Source organism: Quercus suber, unplaced genomic scaffold (assembly GCF_002906115.3).
Source record: "Quercus suber isolate HL8 unplaced genomic scaffold, Cork oak 2.0 scaffold_461, whole genome shotgun sequence".
NCBI classification, from domain to species: domain Eukaryota; kingdom Viridiplantae; phylum Streptophyta; class Magnoliopsida; order Fagales; family Fagaceae; genus Quercus; species Quercus suber.
The window spans coordinates 37602-58077 of record NW_027069912.1 but is presented as its reverse complement, the minus strand read 5'-3'; the positions used below and the strand labels follow the sequence as shown (position 1 = coordinate 58077).

Here is a 20476-nt window from a genome sequence, read left to right as displayed (position 1 = left end):
AATATATAGTGATTTCTCGGTATATATATATATATATAGTTTGATTTAGAATTTAATTGATTTTGAACTCTTCAATTTTTACACCTAATAATTCATTTGCCACAAAAATTAAAAATTTAGATGAACACGTGACGAAAAATTGGACTTTAATTGAAATCCAATTTAGAATCTAATTAGATTTGGACTTTTTGATTTTTATAATCAATAATTCATTTGACACAAAATTTAAAACTAAATGGGACACATGGTACAAAATTGAAAATTTAATTAAATTTTCTCCTAACTTTGTCTATATATATATACACACACACACACACACACACACATCCAATGCATCTGTTAAGATTTGGACACGTGTCCAAAACTGGACACGTGTCTAAATATCACTGTGTTCGGTACATTACTACAAGCCGCGTTCTTAACATAATCTCTCTCTCTCTCTTCCCTTTTTGGAGCTTAAAAAATATTCTAATAAAACTATAATATTGCAGAACTAGGATGTCCAAAACATTTTTCTCAAAAAAAATAAAAAAAAAAAAAAAAAAAAAAAAAAAAAGGTCCAAATCATATTACAAGTAGCAAGTCTTGATAAAAAAGAAAAGAAAAAAGAAAAAAAGAAAAAGAAAAAGAAGAAACATACGCATTTAGCTAGGACTTGTAGACTTGTAGTATTACTCAATTCAGAAGCAAAGGTTTCTTGAAATTCCGCTGTCCTTGATCTCTCTCTGTTCATTGGTTGGGGTTTTTCTTACCAACTTTCTTACTCGTCAATGGCGTCCCTTCTCTCAATTCTTCTTCTTCTGGCGTTTACATCCTCTTTCCAGAGCCTTTTAGCAGAAAGGTGAAAAACCCATTTCAATTTTTCGCATTGCAGCTGTCCACACATTATTTAACTCTCACATTTTAGCTGTGTATCAGTGAGTGCAAGTGTTATTTCATTCTGGGTATCATTGATTTTTATTCAATTGTCTAGAATTGTGGCAATTCTAGGCGAAAACTGGGAATAAATATGTATATTTTTGTGAATTGGCCAAAGAAAGTATGTTTTTTGTGTTGAATATATGCATGTTTATATATGGAATTTATAATGTTATCAACTTATCAGTGCCTTTGTTCTAGCTGTATATGTGTTTCTCACTTCTGGGTGTCATTTCTCCCTCCTTTTTTTGTTATAAATGTGGAATTTTGGATATAGATTGATCTTCATGGTTTTCTTGATGTGGGTTTTGGTTCAAATCCCATTTTTCTTTCCATAAATGTTTCTATTTGTTGTAAATGCACATGATTTTTAGGTAAAAACCACAAAAGGCAGCATCTTGATGGAACAATTAAGTACATATTTCCATCTTCGAGTGAAAAACTTGAGTGAGTGCATGTGTATCTTTGTTGAAGGGAAATGCCATCAGCTTTTCTATTTGAATTCATTTTGGGATGCCTTTTTTTATATGTAGCTGAAAATTTTCCATATCAGATGAGTGTTTGGCCAATGGCCATGATTATGAGTTATGCGTTTGAAGAAGCTTATTAATATTGTCATTCATGTAATAGTTTTTTTTGCTGTTATAACCGTAACTTGTTTTTCTGCCATTCTGATTAAGCAGCCGAAAGGAATTAAGGGATAAGGAGGCCAGCCAGGAAACTTTCATACAATTGGGGCACTCTGTTCATTCCAACAAAATTGACCCGTCACGGGTTGTCCAACTCTCTTGGCAACCAAGGTCAGGTACTTTGAACTCCTTATTTTTTGGATTTTTACATTTCAAATAAGCTATATCCATATACTTCTTTTTTCCAAGATAGGGACAATAAAAAATAGCATTTTATTAGAGCTTTGCATATAATGATATAGGCTTCAATTATGTCTTTTCTGAGGAACAATCAATTTAAACCTCATTTACTTTGAAAATCTGATGTTTTCTTTTTTGCAATAGGGTTTTCTTATACAAGGGCTTTCTGTCAGATGAGGAATGTGACCATCTTATTACTTTGGTATTTCCTTGTGTTGCCACTTTCATAATCGTGATTCATTATGCTTGGATGGGTTTGAAAATATGTGTTTTGCATTCAGGCACATGGAATGAAGGAAAATGGTTTGGGCAATGATGACAATTCAGGGCATGTTGGCACAGACAGGCTACTTAGAAGTTCAGAAATTCCTTTAGACATAGAAGTGAGTTTCCATGTGTTACCAATGTTAAATGATTGTCTTCTGCATACCTAGGCATTAGGATTTATATAAACCTTATTAAACCAGGGACTATAGTCATATTATTAACAGTGTACAAACTTCTAATTTCTTAACTGGTCTAAAATTATGTTGACTTTTTAGTTACAATAGATACTAAGGTTGCCGCTAATTGAATAGTCTGGTGACTGAAGATTTTGTATAAAATAATAATATATATATTTTATTTCTAGGATGATGTAGTTTCAAGGATTGAGGAAAGAATTTCAGCTTGGACTTTCCTGCCCAAAGGTACCTCAACCCAGTTCGTTGGTTCTTGCCCTCTTCTTTCTAAAATGGCTGTCCTGTTAGTGATGCTTTCTATTGTTAACTTTGCCCTTCAGAGAACAGCAGGCCATTACAGATTATGCATTATGGACTTGAGGAGGTTGACAAGAAATACAATTATCTTGGTAATAAATCCACACTGGAATTAACCAAGCCTTTGATGGCAATAGTTGTTTTGTATCTCTCAAATATCACTCAGGGTGGTGAGATTCACTTTCCTGATTCAGAGGTGAGAGATAAACAAAATTAAAACTTATTTTAATTATCATCATTTTTAGATCATGAATTCACATATGCTCATTAACCACTGTTAAAATTGTCTCAGGTGAAGAGCAAGATTTGGTCCGGTTGTACAAAGAGTAGTAACATTCTGAGACCTATTAAAGGGAATGCTATTCTGTTTTTCACTGTCCACCCAAATGCATCTCCTGATAATAGTAGCTCCCATGCTAGGTGCCCTATCGTTGAGGGGGAAATGTGGCATGCCACCAAATTCTTCCACGTTGGATCCATCAGTGGGGAAAAATTACCATTGAAAACAGATGGCACTGATTGCACAGATGAAGAAGAAAGTTGTCCCAAGTGGGCTGCCATTGGGGAATGCCAAAGAAATCCTGTATACATGATTGGTTCTCCTGATTATTATGGGACATGTAGGAAGAGTTGTAATGCATGCTGATAAGTAACCTCTCATTTTGTCACCAATTTTAGAGCTGATTTTGCATTCTTTGTGATTGATCTGTAGTCGATTCTTGAGCTGTAGCTCTAAAATTTCACTGATAGTGGGGAACTCGATTCGTCACACTACGCATATTGTGAATAAAGATATCCCAATTTGAATATCTCTCTTGTTTCTTTAATGTTCTTTAATGTTCCTTTTCTGGATTTGACATTAACGAAGTAGATTTTATTATTATTTTATTTTAATCAGGGAAAAGAAATTTTAGTAGATGAAAAATCTCACCATTTGTGTGAAATCATATCAAAGACTTTGACCTCTTGACCTTCACACTTCACAGTGAGTGCTTATAGTACAAAGATTTGAAGGATGATTCAAGAGAAATGTAGAACACGCACAATTTTTAAGAACTCAAACAAACAAAAGAAAGAAGGGAAACGTGAAAGGAAAGTAAAACTGAAGTACTGAACAGGTTTAAAGACACCATTGGTTCCCAAAGTTTAGCAAGAGCGATTTGGTTCCTATAGTTTAATGTAATTGCTTTTAGTTCCTATAGTTTAAAGTAATCACTTTTAGTTCCTTGGATGGCGTGACCAAACTAGAAACTGACACGTCATCACAACATAGAGACTAAATGCGATTACTTTAAGATTGGTATAAACAAAAATCAATCACTTCTATTTTGACCCCAAGACAAATTGAAACTTCAAGAACTAAAATCTCTCATAAAGTGTATTTTTTTGGCCAACTGAAAATATAGAATACACACAGTGCTTAACATCAACAAAACAATACTATTTTGACCCCAAGAAAAACTCTTCAGAATATTTTGAAAACCAAACACATGGTTTTTCAGGAACTACAGTGGTGGCTCAATTTCAAGGCAATTATTTGAAACAGCTCTGAGTTTCCTCACAATGCACATTCATTGAATAACATCAACCAAAACCAATGTTGCAACAACATAGCTCTTAAAACAAAAGTGTCACTGTCTAAATATGCTACCAAGCGAAAGCAGGTTATGTTTTTCCTAAGAGAATCAAAGGACCTCAAGGCTTCCAATTGAAATTGGCATTGTCTAGGCACTGGATAGAGACCATTTTTTTCATTCTTGGCATTCTCCTTTTTTTCCAGCAGTTCTCTCCAACTCCAACTTCTGGAAAACAGAAGGCTATGTCCTTAAACCTGCTTCAATTTAACAAATCAAGCAATCAGAATTTCAGTCTAAATTCTTTCTATAAAACTAGAGAAGTCATTATTAAATAAACTTAAACAACCAAGATGGTAACCGAAGTTTTCATTCAATTGCAGTATGCATCTTGCATAAGATGTTTGACACTTGGAAATCAAGAGAGATTTTTTTGGATGGTGCCTTGATGATGAATGTTATGGAAAAAAAATTTGGAAAATTTAAGCAAAAACAGAAAGAAAACTTGAAGCAACTAAAATATTAGATAGAATTATAGGTGAATCCATAGAACTAAAATTTGTAATTTTCCATTTATACAAAGAGCAGGAGAAACTCCGAAAGAGGAATACTGCGATAATTTCTCAAGTCCTCATTTTGAAGATGTCATGAAATCTGGGTGAATGACAACTGGGTATACAGATATCTCCGAACCAGGATAAAATTTCTCTAGTAAGGACCATACCTGTAACAAGCCAACAAGGAATACCATGTGGAAGGTTGGTGGGACCAACTCCGACAAAGGAGTAAAAAATTGAATTACATGGCATTCACTTTTTGGCTTACTACATGGCTGATTTGGTATGACTGTCACAAAAGATATTCTCTAGATTCTGTGAGATTCATTGAGATCACTTACATATATCTATAGATTTTTTGAAAGATATGACCAAAGTAATATTAACTACACTTGCACAATGTGATTAAATGAAGATAATACCAGGTGCAAGTAAAATGAAGGCGAAACTAATGCATGCTTTGGAAGAAGAAGGCTATTCTGTATCTATTTATATGTTGGCATGTGGGAGGTGCTAGTTAGAGGATTCCATATATTAAGCCATTGCCCACCAAATTCAGGCTGAGGTTGGTTAGCTCCTAGATATATATCAAATGACAATATGATAAGTACATCTTTATTCATCTTAGTACACATAACAGCATTCAAGAATCAATTACTTGGCTCTTTCAATTCTATAAAAATGTTTAATGGTATTGGTATATGTGGCAATTGATAAAGTCCTACTGATTTGGCATAGGAAAACAATACCACGACCCACGATTGGACTGAGCTTGTCCAAGTCATTACAATTTTATTCTTATTTAGTGTTTAAGTCTGCATAAGACAAGGAAGCACATTTCACTTTAACAAATCTAATTGTAGTCAAGATGCACCAGAATTTTCCCTTCACCTAAAATATTAAATACAATTAACTAGGGACTAGGGTATGGGCTTCTCTCTTGCATGCTATGAGTATGACTCAGCTGTAAAACCAAAGTGACCAAGTATAAGCACCATGCCACTATCTATAACAAGCACAGCTTGAGTGAACTAAAACTGAAACAATTGTAAACCCCAGAAAGAATTAGCCCATTTCTCTAAGCCGGTTCTTTTTTGTTATATGCATGAATTTGGAATCCCTCCTATCACTAATTTTTTTGCACTAATTTCACGAATGTCATCTTTGTCACCACTAACCAGTTCGCTCAATTGTTTCGAAATTAATGTGCACATACAATCATGTACACCTGAAAGCTAAAGAATTGTACAATACAAAAGGATCCTAGTTTGGAAGCTACTAAATTTCAGAGCTCAGAAAAGTGAGAACACAATATACAAAATATGCATGCACATCCACATGGTATAATTGCATGTTCAATCAAAAAGTCATGCACAAACTCAAATTCATAGCTCCACCACATAACCATCACAATTGGAATTCACGGTATACAAATTATATCCTTTGTAACAAACCCAGATTTACTGAGCCAGCAAGTGGTACCAGAGCTAGGCTAAACTGTTAACATTTTCTTTCCTACATAAACAACATCCAAAAGCAACCAATTTTACAACTTTTAACTCAATTTCAATTCCGACAGCAAAATTTGGCCTTCACAAATTTTTGTGACACCCAGTTCAGAACTAAAAGAATTCTCATACCAAAAAAAAAAAAAAAAAAAGATTGCCCAAAACTTCAAATCCAAATACTCAGCAAAAATTACGTATAAAACTAGAAATCCTATAAAAAAAAAAAAAAAAAACAAATACCCAGATGGGAATTATGATTGAAAGTGAAGAGCTTTGATTGTGAGAGGTCAGAGAACACACCAGAGTTGAGCGGTGATGCAGATTCCTGAGATGGGTTTGGCTTCTTGATTGAACACGAAGACTTGAAAGCCTCTATTTGAGATTGGCATTTCACATAGTCCCCCTTGTTCTCGTCCAAGCATTTCTTTAACGCCTCAACATCGCAGGGTGACATTATCTTCTTCACCGTGTAGCTCTCTGCCTTCTGATCCATTGCTTGCCCTGCCTTTCCCTTTCGTTTATGTGGAAATTTTGACAAATAACTGAAATAAGGTTTTAGTTTTTTTAATTTTTTTTAATATTTATATTCAAATTTTTATTATTATTTAGAATTACATTTTAAATCATTTTTATTTATATTTTTTTATAATTACAATATTACATTTCAAATCTACCCCTTTTTAAACTCCAAATTTAAATCTGCACTAAAAAAATAAAATTAATTTCAATCATAAAATCATTTACATTGACGTAACCCTACAATTTTTGAAATTTCAATTTCAACTCCGTACTTAAAAAAAAAATTTAATTCAAACAATAATAATAATAATGTCATTTACCTTATTGTTGTTAAAATTAAACTTTATATTCTATTACTGACAACAACATTTATGAATTATAATTAACTTTTTTTAAAGAAAAATAATTATAATTAACTTAACTAATAAAGTTTTGGACTTTAAAAAAAAAAAAAAAAACTAGTAAAATATCTTGTACGTCGAACATTATTATAACTTTGAGTTACACAATATTGTTTATTTAAGCATTTTCTTGAATGATGTATGCAGCATCTGTTAAGGTCAAATAATCCTATTAAGAATTTAAAGGCAAAAAATGAATGAAATTAAATGTGTATTTAAAGGATAATTAGGAGTTTAGGGGAAATGAATGGAATTTCATAAGGGAATACTATTTCATTCTATAACCAACTAAATATACCATCCACTTCTGGAAGGAATATACTAATTTCTTAATTGAATTTTAGATAATTTTTTGAATTTATTTGCGTGTATATATATAATTATTTTTTCTATTAGTTCTTTTATAAAATTTAAAAAAAAATACCTTTTATTTCATGAATAATACTAACTCTCAAACTTTCTCCAATATTTTTTCTTAAGAAAAAAACTCTCAAACACACTTGAGGAAATTCTAACTTCAAATAAATAATAAAATAAAATAAAAACCTTTTTTATATAGGAGAAAATAATTATTTATTAAAAAAAAAAAAAAAACCTTGCGGAAATACACACTATGTTTCATCGTGTACAATTCTTTTATAAATATCCATTCCACATTTTTATAAGCTTCCAATGTAGGGCAAACAGTGATGTAAAAATAAACAGAGTTAAAAAATGTGTACATTAAATGAATAGAATTTTGAACCTTCTTTAAAAACCGTGTAAGTTGAATATACACAATTAATTGAGTATATTTTTTGAAAAATTATGTATTTTTTTTTTAAATACTGTGTATGTTAAATATGTGTACATTATTTATAAGGTGTGTACTTTGAATGTACTTAATTGTGTACATTTTTTTGAAAAATGTGTACATTAAATATAAACAATTGAGTATATTATTTGAAAATTTTGTTTACGTTGAATGTACAAAATTGTGTAAAAAAATTGAAAAATATGTATATTTTTTTGTACTAAATAGTGTACATTCTTTGAAAAAAAAAATATATATATATATATATATACATTTTTTTTTTGTAAATAAATAATAAAATAAAATAAAAACCTTTTTTATATAGGAGAAAATAATTATTAAAAAAAAAAAAAAAAACCCTTGCGGAAAAACACACTATGTTTCATCGTGTACAATTCTTTTATAAATATCCATTCCACTTTTTTATAAGCTTCCAATGTAGGGCAAACAGTGATGTAAAAATAAACAGAGTTAAAAAATGTGTACATTAACTGAATAGAATTTTGAACCTTCTTTAAAAAACGTGTAAGTTGAATATACACAATTAATTGAGTATATTTTTTGAAAAATTATTATTATTATTTTTTTAAATACTGTGTCTGTTAAATATGTGTACATTATTTATAAGGTGTGTACTTTGAATGTACTTAATTGTGTACATTTTTTTGAAAAATGTGTACATTAAATATAAACAATTGAGTACATTATTTGAAAATTTTGTTTACGTTGAATGTACAAAATTGTGTAAAAAAATTGAAAAATGTGTATATTTTTTTGTACTAAATAGTGTACATTCTTTGAAAAAAAAAAAAATATATATATATATATATACATTTTTTTTTGAGAAACAAACACACATACACAAGGAAGAGGGAAAGAGATTCTAACATAAAAACACACCACAACTTTATTCAAAAGCTATGATAACTTTTAAGGGAGGGTGTGGTAAGTTATACTATACATAATACACTTTCTTAAGTAATGTGGGACAATTACCCCATTTTTTTTTAATAAACAAACACACACACAAGGAAGAGGAAAATGAGTTCTAACATAAAGACACATTACAACTCCATATACAAAATGTGTATGTTGAATGAACACAATTGTGGAAAGTTGGCCTAATAACAAAATTACATTTTTTGTGGACTTCTGGAAGGTGGTGGGCCTGGATCGGGATATTGGGTTGCTTCATGCCATACTAGGCCCGAGTTGTTTCTGAATAAGGGAGTCAGGACCGGTCCAATTGGAGCACACCTTGGCTCGACTTGTGCGCAAACTATGCCACGTCTGCCAAAACCTGTTTATAAGCTCACAGCAGACAGAGTCATTGTTAAAAGGTTATGGCAGCCAGATACAATATGGATAATAAAAAAAAGTACAGTCACTATTTCTGCCACAATAAGTGTAAAATGACTTAAAAGGCCCCACGTTCAAAGAATAAAACTTAAACTGAGGTGTAAAACGGGGTTAGTAGAATCAAAAGAATGGATTTGCCACAACAAGTATTACCACAGGGCTCCAACCAGGGAAGGGAAAACTGCTCCCTCAACGCAAGTAATTTCAGAAGAGAAATTAATTGCTTTCAGAGGAGAAATTAATTGCTTTAAGAGGCTAGCTCTAAATGGTGTGTACCCGAGTATAAACCATTTGCTTCTAATAGAGAGCAAGACTATTGAGGGAGAGAGGGGATTAACCTATTTGGGTGCATGCCTGCCATAAGAAGCACTCTGTTTTTTCTTTCTTCTTTCTTCTCTATTCTTTTGTTTATCTTTCCTCTCTTTTTCTTTCTTTCAATTCTCTTCTCCCTCCTTTTCTTTTCCTTTTCTTTCTTGTTTCTTTGACTTCCCTCCCCTCTTTCTATCCCCCCCTTTTTGTACACAACCATAGGTCTTTTATATAGAGCCTGTCGTGGCTGGTTTTACTGTTCTAGCCCCTTAATGGCCCTTGTTTGATATGAGAACCTTTTGCTGACCACTTACCGAGTCAATGGTTCTGACTACCACCGTTGACCTGTGGCTTTTAGATAATGAAAGTTCATTTTCTACTTCGTCTAGTGTGTATCCTCTTCCTCTCGGTCTCTCATGGCATGCACCCAGCGGTTCTTACACACCCTTACCTCTTTTGGGTGGCATGTCATCCCAGCAGGATTGTGCCCACCGAAAAAGCCTGAGCAAGAACCACAAGAATGGGTTTCCACTCCTCTCTCCTCCACCAGACCATGCCCTCACCCATGACCTCACCCTTTTCCCATGGTGGCTAGGTACAGGCTGGTGTTGCCTAGGTTGTACGCGTGCTTTACCTTCTTGTTGTTTCATACATTTGCCGAGATCTGAGAACGGGTGCGCATATCCTGTCGTGCGCTTTTGGCTTTTTTTGGTGTGGGTTGCATCTCTGATAGGCCAACGTTTATGACTTGTCCATTTCTTTGGGGGGGGGGGGTTGGCCTTGCTTGGATCATTGTGCCTCCCTCTCGTTTGGGTGTTTGCTTTGTGGCTTGGCATTTCTTGCCATACCAGATTGTTGTTCCTGCTATTTATTTTGATCCTACTGATCCCTTTTGGGCTTGCCATGTGTTTTCTTCTTAGTAACCTAGTATACTTACTGGGCTTCTTCTTTTACTTTTTATGGGCTCCGATGTCCCTTTTTTTTTTTCTTGTGGGCATCCTTGGCCTATTTTTTCTAATTCTATTTCACCCATGGGCTTTTGCTAACTCATCTTGAGTTTCCTCGGCCCAATTACTCTATACTTCATCCTTGGGGCTGATGGGTTCTCCATTAGCCTCTTACTCTCTTTGTTTACATTGTATTGGGCCTACTGTGGCCCAATTTTACTTTTCTTCATACTTTCCATGGGTTTGTTTATTTTTTTCTTTTCAGGATTATTCAAGCCCGTTTGCTTCTTCTGGACCTATCTCATGGACCCGTGAACCATTCATTCCTGCCGTGACTTCTGTTTGCTGTTTCTTTTGGTCTGCCCATGTTGTTGGGCCTTTTGTCTTGCTGGGCTTTGTCAAAAATGAGCCTTAACAACTTCAAAAATAGAAATTTCATTGAAATAAAGCTCCCTATTACAACTATGTTAATAATAGTTATGGTCGGTTTGTTTCGGGGATGATATTTTCTAGAAAATGAGTTATTTAAAAAAAAAAAACGTTTTCTCTAAAACTATCTCATTTTTCTATATTTGATAACAACCTTAAATGAGATGAAAAATAATATCCTAACTTCCCTTATTTAGTTTCCTATGTGAGATAAAGTTGTTCTCTAAAAAAATTAGTGGAAAACAATCTCTAAAAATAAACCAAATTTTTTATATTGACTAAGTAGTTTCTCTGTAATTTATTTTTTCTGACACTATCAAATACTAAAAAAATACTAAAAATTATATTTATACACTGTTTTCATCAAAACAAAGTAAAAAAAGAAGAAAAAAGTAAATCCTTTCAATTCATGAACGGTCAAAAGGCAACATTTAAAGGCCTGTTAGCGTGCTGAGGAAGAGCCCCGCTGGCCCATTAACGAGCCTACTTCGTCTTGATAGACTCAGAACTAGAAGGAGCGCGATAGGTAAGGAGCGCCAGATAAGCCAAATTTTGAAACCCCAAAATTCCTCCAACGGCTACTTCTTAAACACAAATAAATTAAAAAAAAAAAATCATTAAAACAAATCCAAAAAATCAAATTCCCTCTCTTTCTCAATCTCAACTCTCTCTCTCTCTGTGAAATTTCGAATTTCATTCTTTTTGTCTCTCTACTCTGAGACTCGGACTCAGACTCAGACTCTTGCTTTGTGTTCCATGGCTTCTACTCCATCGGGCCAACCCGACCGCACAAAGGCATTTAACCCGACCCGTAAGGTTCGAGTCGTAGCGAAGATCCGAGGCTTCGCGGACTCCGAGTCATCAACGGCGCCGTGGATCTCAGTGAACAAGCCAAACGGAGAGATCTCAGATAGCGTTACTATTTCATTCGGAGACTCCGGAAGGTAAATCACTCTCTCTCTCTATCTATTCTGATTTTCTTTTGCACTACTAAGCTTTTGTTTGGATGCTGAGAAAAGTAGAAAATCGTGTAAGGAATAAGTTAGCTGTGTTTCTTCAATTCTTGTTAGGGTTTTGACTTTTGAGTGACTGATTTTTATTATAATTAAATATTTAAAGCTATACAAGTGCCATAAAATTGATATTAGATTATATAGGCTCCATTTTATTTTCTTTTGGATTGATAAGCTTTGTTTGGATGCTGAGAAAAAGCAGAAAATCGAGTAAGGAATAAGTTAACTTTTAGTATCTGTTTGATTGCTGGGAAATGAAAATTTATTTGAATGACTCTGTTTCTTCAATTCTTGTTAGGGTTTTGAGTGACTGATTTTTATTAAAATTAAATATTTAAAGCTATCCAAGTGCCATAAAATTAATCTTAAATTATATGGGCTCAATTTGGTTTATCAGAACTATAATTGAGAAAGATATGATATTAATTTTGAGTTCTGGATTATAATTTAAGCACTAGGATTAGTTTATTAGCACTGTTATATAGGCACCATTTTATGTTTTCTGATATGATATCCTTGTTTCTTGCAACTAATGGAGGATAAGGATTGTGTTCATGAATTTTTGTGATTGTCTTAGAAACATAAAGAATTTTCATTCCTCTAATGTTTCTTCTTCGAGTACCTGATAAAACAAGTAATAACTTGTTGATTTAGTTGAATAACAGTACTTTCAAACGTAAAAATTCAATTTCTTTTTTCTTTTTTCTCTTTCTTGGTTTTTGTTGTAACAAAACCACAGGATTATGGTACTTAAGTATAGTTTCTTGTCTTCTCTTGCAGTCGTAAAGAGTCCTATGAAGTCAATTACTGTTATGAGCAGAACGAAGACAATGATTTGATATTCTCAAGGGAGGTAAAGCCCTTGATTTTTGGGGTTTTTGAAGGATGTAACTCCACTGTTATCGCATGTGGAGCAAGAGGGAGCGGAAAGACTTTTGTTATTCAGGTCGAATTTTAATCATTTTGTTTCTTTTATGTCTCCAAGTTTTCCCTGGCATTTATTAATATATATATGTGTGTCTTTTTTTTCTAGGATTTATGTTTGACTTATTATGAACTATTCAATTTTGAAGGGCTCTGATGAGAAACCAGGTTTGGCTACACTAGCCATAGCTGAAATTCTTTCTATGGCTGAGCAAAATGGGAATTTGGTTACTATATCTTTCTATGAGGTTTATCAGGAGCATGTGTATGATCTTTTGGATCCAAAACAGCCAACAGTTTCTATATTGGAAGATAAAGGCAAAATTCAACATAAAGGACTTTCTCAGGCAAGTCATAAGCTGTTTTCCTATTAATTTAATTAGATGACAATGTAGTGATGTGTTTCATGTAACACTATTTGCAATGCCTCTTTTTTATTTTTCCAGGTTCCCATCAAATCTGTTACAGAATTTCACAAACTACATGCCAGCATGTGTGGTTCGCATAAATCAGTTCAAAAAATAGCAAGTGAACTTCCTCGCAGGAACCATAGGGGTTTAATAGTACATCTTGTGTCTCCCAGTAAAAATGGTGACATTTGTCTAGTAGGCAAGATGAATTTCGTTGACTTGGCAGGTTTTCTAATGACATCCCAAGTTTAGCACTTTGTTGAAATTATAATTTTTATTATTTTCAAACCTGGTTGATGCTTTACTGCCTTTTGTCAGGGTATGAGGATGCCAGAAGAAAGAGTGTTGATGGCCTTAATCTTGTTGAAAGTACCAAAATTAATCGGTCCATCTATGCCATACATAATGTTGTTTATTCATTGAATGCCAACGAGAGCCATGTACCTTACCGGGAAAGCAAGCTTACTCACATGTTAAAAGATTCTTTGGGTGGGCTGAACAGAATTTTAATGATCACTTGCTTGGTAATGCTTTTGATTTTCACCTAATGAAGTAGTTTACTTTATAGCTTTCTGAACTTTTTTTAAGTACTTCATTTTTTGTGTGTGCAGAACCCATCCTTTTGCCAAGATTCTATGTACATGGTAAGTTTAGCATCTCGGTCTTGTCTAGGTATCAATCGGGGTACAATGGACTCCGCAAAGAGAGCCAAAAGTTCAACAAGACCAATGGTGCCTTCTTCACATAAGAAGAATTTTCTACCTGGAAGTGTTTCCACTACTGTGAAGAAACATACAGCTTCAAAAGTGCATGTGCATCTTTCTGAAAATAAAGTCAATTGTTTGGCTTCTGCACTGAAAGGAAGGTATGTACAGAAAGTTCAATCTATTTGTTGAAGCACATGTATAAGTGTATACAAATACCCAATTGAAACATTTGTTTATTTTTTCATTTGAAGGAAACTATTTGATGAAGCTATTCATCGGACCACATCTGAGAAGGTATCCAATATTTTGCATTATTTTGCTTTGTACTAAATATCAAGTAATCATGATTTTGGCTATATCATATTTTGTACAAAGATTAGAAACCTGCAACTTATCTTAATTCACTTTCTAGGAAATGTACCTAATAGGTGTTTGTTAGGGGACGAAAATAATACTTTCTCACTTGTACTATAAGAGATTTGGAAAATTATGAGGCTTGGGTACCTAGATAAAAGATGGTTTTTCATTTTTGTAAAGAAGTCTAATAGGCTTTGTTGCAGGCAAGTTCCTTACCTGACATTGTTTCAACCATTGAACCATTGGAGGAGGAAGAGGTAAGGTTCCCTGGAACCTTTTTTTTTTTGAATTTATAATTTTGTGAAAGATTAAACTTGTTAACTAGTGTGTTTGCTTTTCTTTTTTCCCAATTCAAATTATGGAATCATTTTCTTTTCCAGGGAAAGTGCATTTCAAATGATACCAATGTAACAGTGCTTTCAAAGTGGTAATTTTATCTTTTATTGTTAATTTAATATCCTGTTTTCGTATAATTTAGTATTCAAAAGATGTGAATGAAGTCAATTGATATTCTGTGTAGGAAAATGAAAATCCATTAGCAGTTGTCATGAAGGATATAGAATCTACTTCTCCATTGCAAAAGGTTATGTGCAATTAAGTTGGTAATATCAAGACAATCTCCCCACATGCTTTTTTAATTTATTGATATCTAGAACTATTTTAATTCTTTTACAGGAAGCTTCCCCATTACCAATTTCTAGTGCAGTGAAAACTCCAATACCAAATAAGGTTACTATACAAAATATTAAGGTGATCCTTACATTATTTTACATTGAATACATAGAAACATTCTGACTATAAATATTTTTTTTTTTTTTTTTTGTTTTTCTAGGATTTTCTGGCTAGTGAGGTTTCTCTTTCTGGTGAGGATCATCATGAGCAAGATACTTCCTATGTCGATGGCAGCACTAATGCCTTATCTTTTGCTGAAGGTTGGTAGCATGTGAATGTGTTTTTTGAATGTGGATTTGCTAGCCATGAAATGTTAATCCATATTAAGAATCCTTATTTTTATTTGGGTTCTATTACATTACAGGTGATGGCATGGATAAGGAAAATCAACATTTTTTGGCCAATGAAGGTGTTTCACCACCAATAAGTTCAAGACTACGAGAATTATCAAACAACCTCAAACTACTCTGTTCTTCAACTTCATCATATGATCAAGTGTCTACTGAAATTGTGGAACCAAAAACACCAATAATGGAACAAAGTAGGACACTTGATGATAGATGGGATGTTGCAGATGTCAACAGTCCTTGGGGAACATTTAGTATGCGCAGTTCGGGAATGAAGGTTAGATCTAATCATTTTTCCAATACACTCTTCATATTTACTTGACTTTCATATTTCAGTTCCCATAGATTATTTTGTTGTTGCAGAATTCCCTTGTTCAAGAATATCTTAGGTTTCTAAACACAGCGGACAAGTAAGTTTTTGTATTTAATGCAAATTATTTCCTATTAGTGACTGTTTGTAGTTCTGCTTACATCCATTTTTTTTTTTATTGGAAGTGATTTTTTTTGAATTATGCATAATGTTTGAACTTTCTTAATGAAGCCATTTTTTAATCTATGGCCTTCAGTTTCATATTTTGTGGTGCGGAATAATCTTGACAATTATTTCTTAGTAAAATAATGTACTGGCACTCCAACAGATAACTTGATAAATATTACAAATCTGAAAAATGACATGCATTTTAAGAGGAGTATTTAATTGTGTATTTGAAAGTCATCACAAGCAACTGTAAGGGACAACAACTGTTGATGAATAGATTTAAACCTTTATAATTTCATAGGTAGGTCTGTTAAATATGAGATGCATGAATTGTGATTTCACAATAATTAATCTATGCAATTCTTTTTTCTTTTTCTTTTTTTGAATTTTTGCCACTCAAGATGCTCACCTTTGTATTTTGTTTGCTTTCTTCAATTCTCTTTTTTCAACAGGGAAGATTTGAAAAGATTAAAGGTGAACAGACTTTCCACTTTTGGAATATTCATATGGTTACCTCCTACCGTATCATTACTTGATCGACTTTTTTTTTTTTTTTTTTGGTGGGAAACAGGGAATAGGAGAGAAGAGAGCTACCTATATTGTTAAACTTCGTGAAGAATCTCCTGAGCCCTTAAAGAGTGTAAGTATATAGTGGCATGAAGAGAGTTTCTTTTTCCCCTCCTTTTCAATGAATTAATTCATATAGTGGATCCAAGCACACAAGGTTGTTAACTTAAATGAATGTTATAAAAAAAAATAAAAAAAATTAAATGAATGTTTGTTTTACAGCTTGATGATCTAACAAAGGTTGGACTTTCAGCAAAACAGGTAGCTTGCTTCTCCTTCATTTTTCTTTGGAATAAATTCTTTAATCTACATTATGCCCTTGTTGATATCTTTTGGAGGTGTCTAGGGAATAGGAGAGAAGAGAGCTACCTATATTGTTAAACTTCGTGAAGAATCTCCTGAGCCCTTAAAGAGTGTAAGTATATAGTGGCATGAAGAGAGTTTCTTTTTCCCCTCCTTTTCAATGAATTAATTCATATAGTGGATCCAAGCACACAAGGTTGTTAACTTAAATGAATGTTATAAAAAAAAAAAAAAATTAAATGAATGTTTGTTTTACAGCTTGATGATCTAACAAAGGTTGGACTTTCAGCAAAACAGGTAGCTTGCTTCTCCTTCATTTTTCTTTGGAATAAATTCTTTAATCTACATTATGCCCTTGTTGATATCTTTTGGAGGTGTCCTGTTGATTTTGGAAATTATTTTGGGTCTATTGAGTGACATGATCAACTATAATGGCATGTAAAAATCCATTTATTCAATTTTCTATTGTGAAATTTATAACTTGAGATATATATTGGCCACTTGCCCCTTTGACTGTGGGTATTTCATTTTCTTTACAGATAAAGGGAATGATGAAAATGGAGGCTGCGAAGCTTTTTAATTAGACAATATATAAGAGATGTTGAAGGTTTCTGTATTTTCATGTTCAATCTGTAGATTTCCTGTATTTTGATTAGGGGCAATATGAAGTTGCCTTCATTTTTTTACTTGATCTTTTTAATGTGATATTGGATTACTTTGGGTTTGAAATTAGTTTTATGTAAATTAAAAGATAAGAAATTAAAGAATTTATTAGTAACTAGACCACTGTTTTAGGTTGTCTTTTAAAGTGGAAAGTTCTAAATGTGCTTTTGAAAAAGCACCCCTCCCTCACTTTTTCGCCAAGGAAAGTATTTTTGAGATCGTTTCTAAATTGATATTTGTACTTTCAAAACTTACAATATAGATTATTGGTGTGCTTCTTCAATTATGGTCTGTCACATTTTCGGCCTTTTGCTATTAACCTACTTAAAACTGATATCAATTTTCTTACTTTCTCTTTTACCCAAAATTACATTATTTATGTGTGGATTAACATCGAGATTTAAACAAATTTTAATGAAAGTCTCGCATTGATTGTTGTTCCAGTTGTGGGTGACCGACTGTGGGATTATATTTATTATACTGTTTCTACCTTGAAGGCCTGGCTTACTATTGATTTTTTTAGGATGCTACCTAGGCTAGAATCTATATAAGAATCTAAAATATGCATTGGTAGATTGTGATTGCAACATTTCATTGAGACCTGTTGAGACAGATTGTGATTGCATCATTTTATGATCTTTGTTGATTTAGGCTGCGCGAATCCTTAAGTTAAAAAAGACGTGTTTGCATTTGTATGACTAGCTCAATTAAGTTATCTGTTTAAGGATCAGTTGAAGCTTTTATCTAGGAGGAGATTGAAATATGAATTGCTCAAAAATGATAGAGAAGTCTCGTAAGTCTTAAAAGCTGATTCACATAAAAATCAATAGATTCCATTGTGATTAAGATTAAAATACAAAACAATGATTCTTTTTTTTTTTGATGGGAACAAAACAATGATTCTGATTTATGAGTTCGTGATTATTCAAATATGATAAATATAATTTAATACGTTTAAAAAAATTATAAATTTATAATCCAAAGACTTTAAATCTCTAAAGTCCTAAAAGAGAGTTTTCGAGATTTCGTTTTCTTTATCCAGAGTCTTTGGAGTCTCTTTTATGTTGGATATAAATTCATAATCTAGAAACTTTGAACCTGTAGAGTTTAAAAAGAGAGTTTTGGATACTTCGTTTTCCTTATTTAGAGTTTTTAGAATCTCTTTTATGCTGGACATAAATTTATAATCCAGAAACTTTGAACGTGTAAAGTCTTAAAAGAGAGTTTTGGAGATTTCATTTTCCTTTTCTGAAGTCTTTAGAGTCACTTTATGCTAGATAGAACTTTTTAATTTAAATAAATTATATCTAATTTTACACAGTGACGTTGAATATACTTATAATGTGTTAGAATCTTGACATATGTGAGAAGAATTCAACATTCATTTAATTGAATAGGAGACATCAATATCTAATATTGTATACACACGGTCTTCATTGCTCATGGGGTGAAAATTTTGTGAATAACTAAATGTCAAAAGAAAAAGATCTATTAAAATGTGTTAGAATCAATTATTTTATGTATGGAGCAATATAGGCATCTTTGATTTTTATTTTTTATTTTGTTTTAGTTGTTTTGGTTTAAATTGATTTATATACTGTTAATTAAATTTAATGATTTTAAGTTTAGTTCTCCTAGTTTTTCAGAATTTTTTATAAATTGCGGATGGGTTTGGTTGAGCTCTTCTTGTTTTAAGAAATCTTAAGTAATTTGCAAGGATCTGGTCGAACTTTTCTTATTTTTGATACAATTAAAGAAAAATAGAAGTTAATTTAAAAAAAAAAAGGGTGTTGTTTCTTGGTTGAAAATGAAATGCTTAGTTAATTTTTTTTTTTTAAAAGTTAATTTTTAACAAAATGGATGATTCAGTATAGCTATTCCTCTTGTAATGGTAGGAGAGATTGTTTGGAATCATTTGGGCGGTGTTTTGAGAATGGTTGAACAGATTGTTTGTGACAAAGAAGGATTTCTTTTTAGTTTCAATTGCATTAAGTTTATTTTTTGCTAGTTTTAATTGTGGTCAATGTCATAGAAACGTGGAACAATTTTAATATACTTTTGAGTTTTGAATTCACATGTTTTTTGGAATGTGACAGCTAAATTCGTTGGGAGTTCTTTTAAGATATTCAAAATTGTCCATAAACTTAATACTAATCAAAGTATTTTTGTAAGTGTTTACCCAAAGAGAAAAGAAAACATTCTCTTATTGAAATTACAATTAAACTGTGCAATGATTGTCAGAAACTTTGACTGATGGATTGGAATGGACTACCAGCATTTTCAATTAATTAAAGAAATAAAAAAGCGGAATTGAACTCACAATTCTTTCACGGTCAGGGTCTTGCTGACTTGGATGTGCTATGCAAGAGAAATTAATGAGATTTATCAAAGATACATATATAAGTCTCAATTGTTTATAATGAGTGCATCATATAATATATCCATACCATTTGTATTCAATTTGTCAAAAACATCGAAAAATATTGATTTACTTTTGAAATCCATGCTGAACAGCTGAAGCCAACAGAGGAATTAACTCCTGATAAAATCTAACCAAACATAATTCAATTTGATTTGCATTAACCACCAATTTAACTAACAATTTCTTCTCAAATCAAGTTGATTATGTACAAAGAATTGGTAATTGCTTTATAATTCGATGGGATAATGTTCAGGTTGGAACCATATTAATTAGGATCGCTGAGAAATGATTTTTGTGATAGCCGATCCTTGAAACGATTAGATCGAACTCAATCAACAACTTCAGAATTTAGCAATACCATGGATGCATTGCCATCAATTGTTATCAGGGAGATTGATCAATGTAATGTACATTTCCAGGTATGGTATACTACATTTTAATGAAACAATTACTCGTACGAACTAACATTTGATTTTACAATATCAAAAGAATGAAATAAAATTACAAATTAGATTGCCTTAGATGGTCATAGGAAGAAACACCATATTCATATATGCCAATTGAGTGAATTATCTTCTCAAAAAAAGAAAAAGAAAAAAAAAGAGTGAATTAACTAATAATATAGGTATTAACTAGCACAAAGGTGATATAGAAATTATCAGAATATTTATT

The 20476-nt window shown here is 32.3% G+C and overlaps 2 protein-coding genes and 2 long non-coding RNA genes across 4 annotated transcripts; 3 read left to right on the top strand and 1 right to left on the bottom strand.

The window, feature by feature from the left end:
- The first annotated feature begins 586 nt into the window (after window positions 1–586).
- LOC112019541 (probable prolyl 4-hydroxylase 12) lies at window positions 587–3354 on the top strand. Its single transcript, XM_024052063.2, has 7 exons — window positions 587–841; window positions 1602–1718; window positions 1932–1989; window positions 2069–2170; window positions 2419–2476; window positions 2569–2741; window positions 2838–3354. Exons 1-7 carry the CDS (start codon window positions 771–773, stop codon window positions 3189–3191), a joined length of 933 nt encoding a protein of 310 aa, XP_023907831.1. The 5' UTR covers window positions 587–770; the 3' UTR covers window positions 3192–3354.
- Window positions 3355–4098: 744 nt separating this feature from the next.
- On the bottom strand, window positions 4099–6749 carry LOC112019592 (uncharacterized). The gene is made up of 2 exons (XR_002883701.2): window positions 6485–6749; window positions 4099–4376 (listed from the first exon to the last, which is right to left on the bottom strand). It is a non-coding gene; the product is annotated as an uncharacterized LOC112019592 (long non-coding RNA).
- Window positions 6750–11467: 4718 nt separating this feature from the next.
- LOC112019508 (kinesin-like protein KIN-10C) lies at window positions 11468–16746 on the top strand (the record flags this gene model as incomplete). Its single annotated transcript, XM_065762517.1, has 17 exons — window positions 11468–11885; window positions 12735–12900; window positions 13028–13225; window positions 13325–13514; window positions 13607–13812; window positions 13900–14153; window positions 14247–14289; window positions 14556–14609; window positions 14733–14780; window positions 14873–14935; window positions 15028–15102; window positions 15185–15284; window positions 15389–15648; window positions 15735–15781; window positions 16302–16323; window positions 16421–16489; window positions 16639–16746. Coding segments are annotated over exons 1-17 (2091 nt in total), but the record flags the coding sequence as incomplete, so codon positions are not given.
- A 14-nt stretch (window positions 16747–16760) lies between these two features.
- On the top strand, window positions 16761–17568 carry LOC136062873 (uncharacterized). Its single transcript, XR_010624612.1, has 3 exons — window positions 16761–16831; window positions 16978–17016; window positions 17259–17568. It is a non-coding gene; the product is annotated as an uncharacterized LOC136062873 (long non-coding RNA).
- Window positions 17569–20476: the final 2908 nt, after the last annotated feature.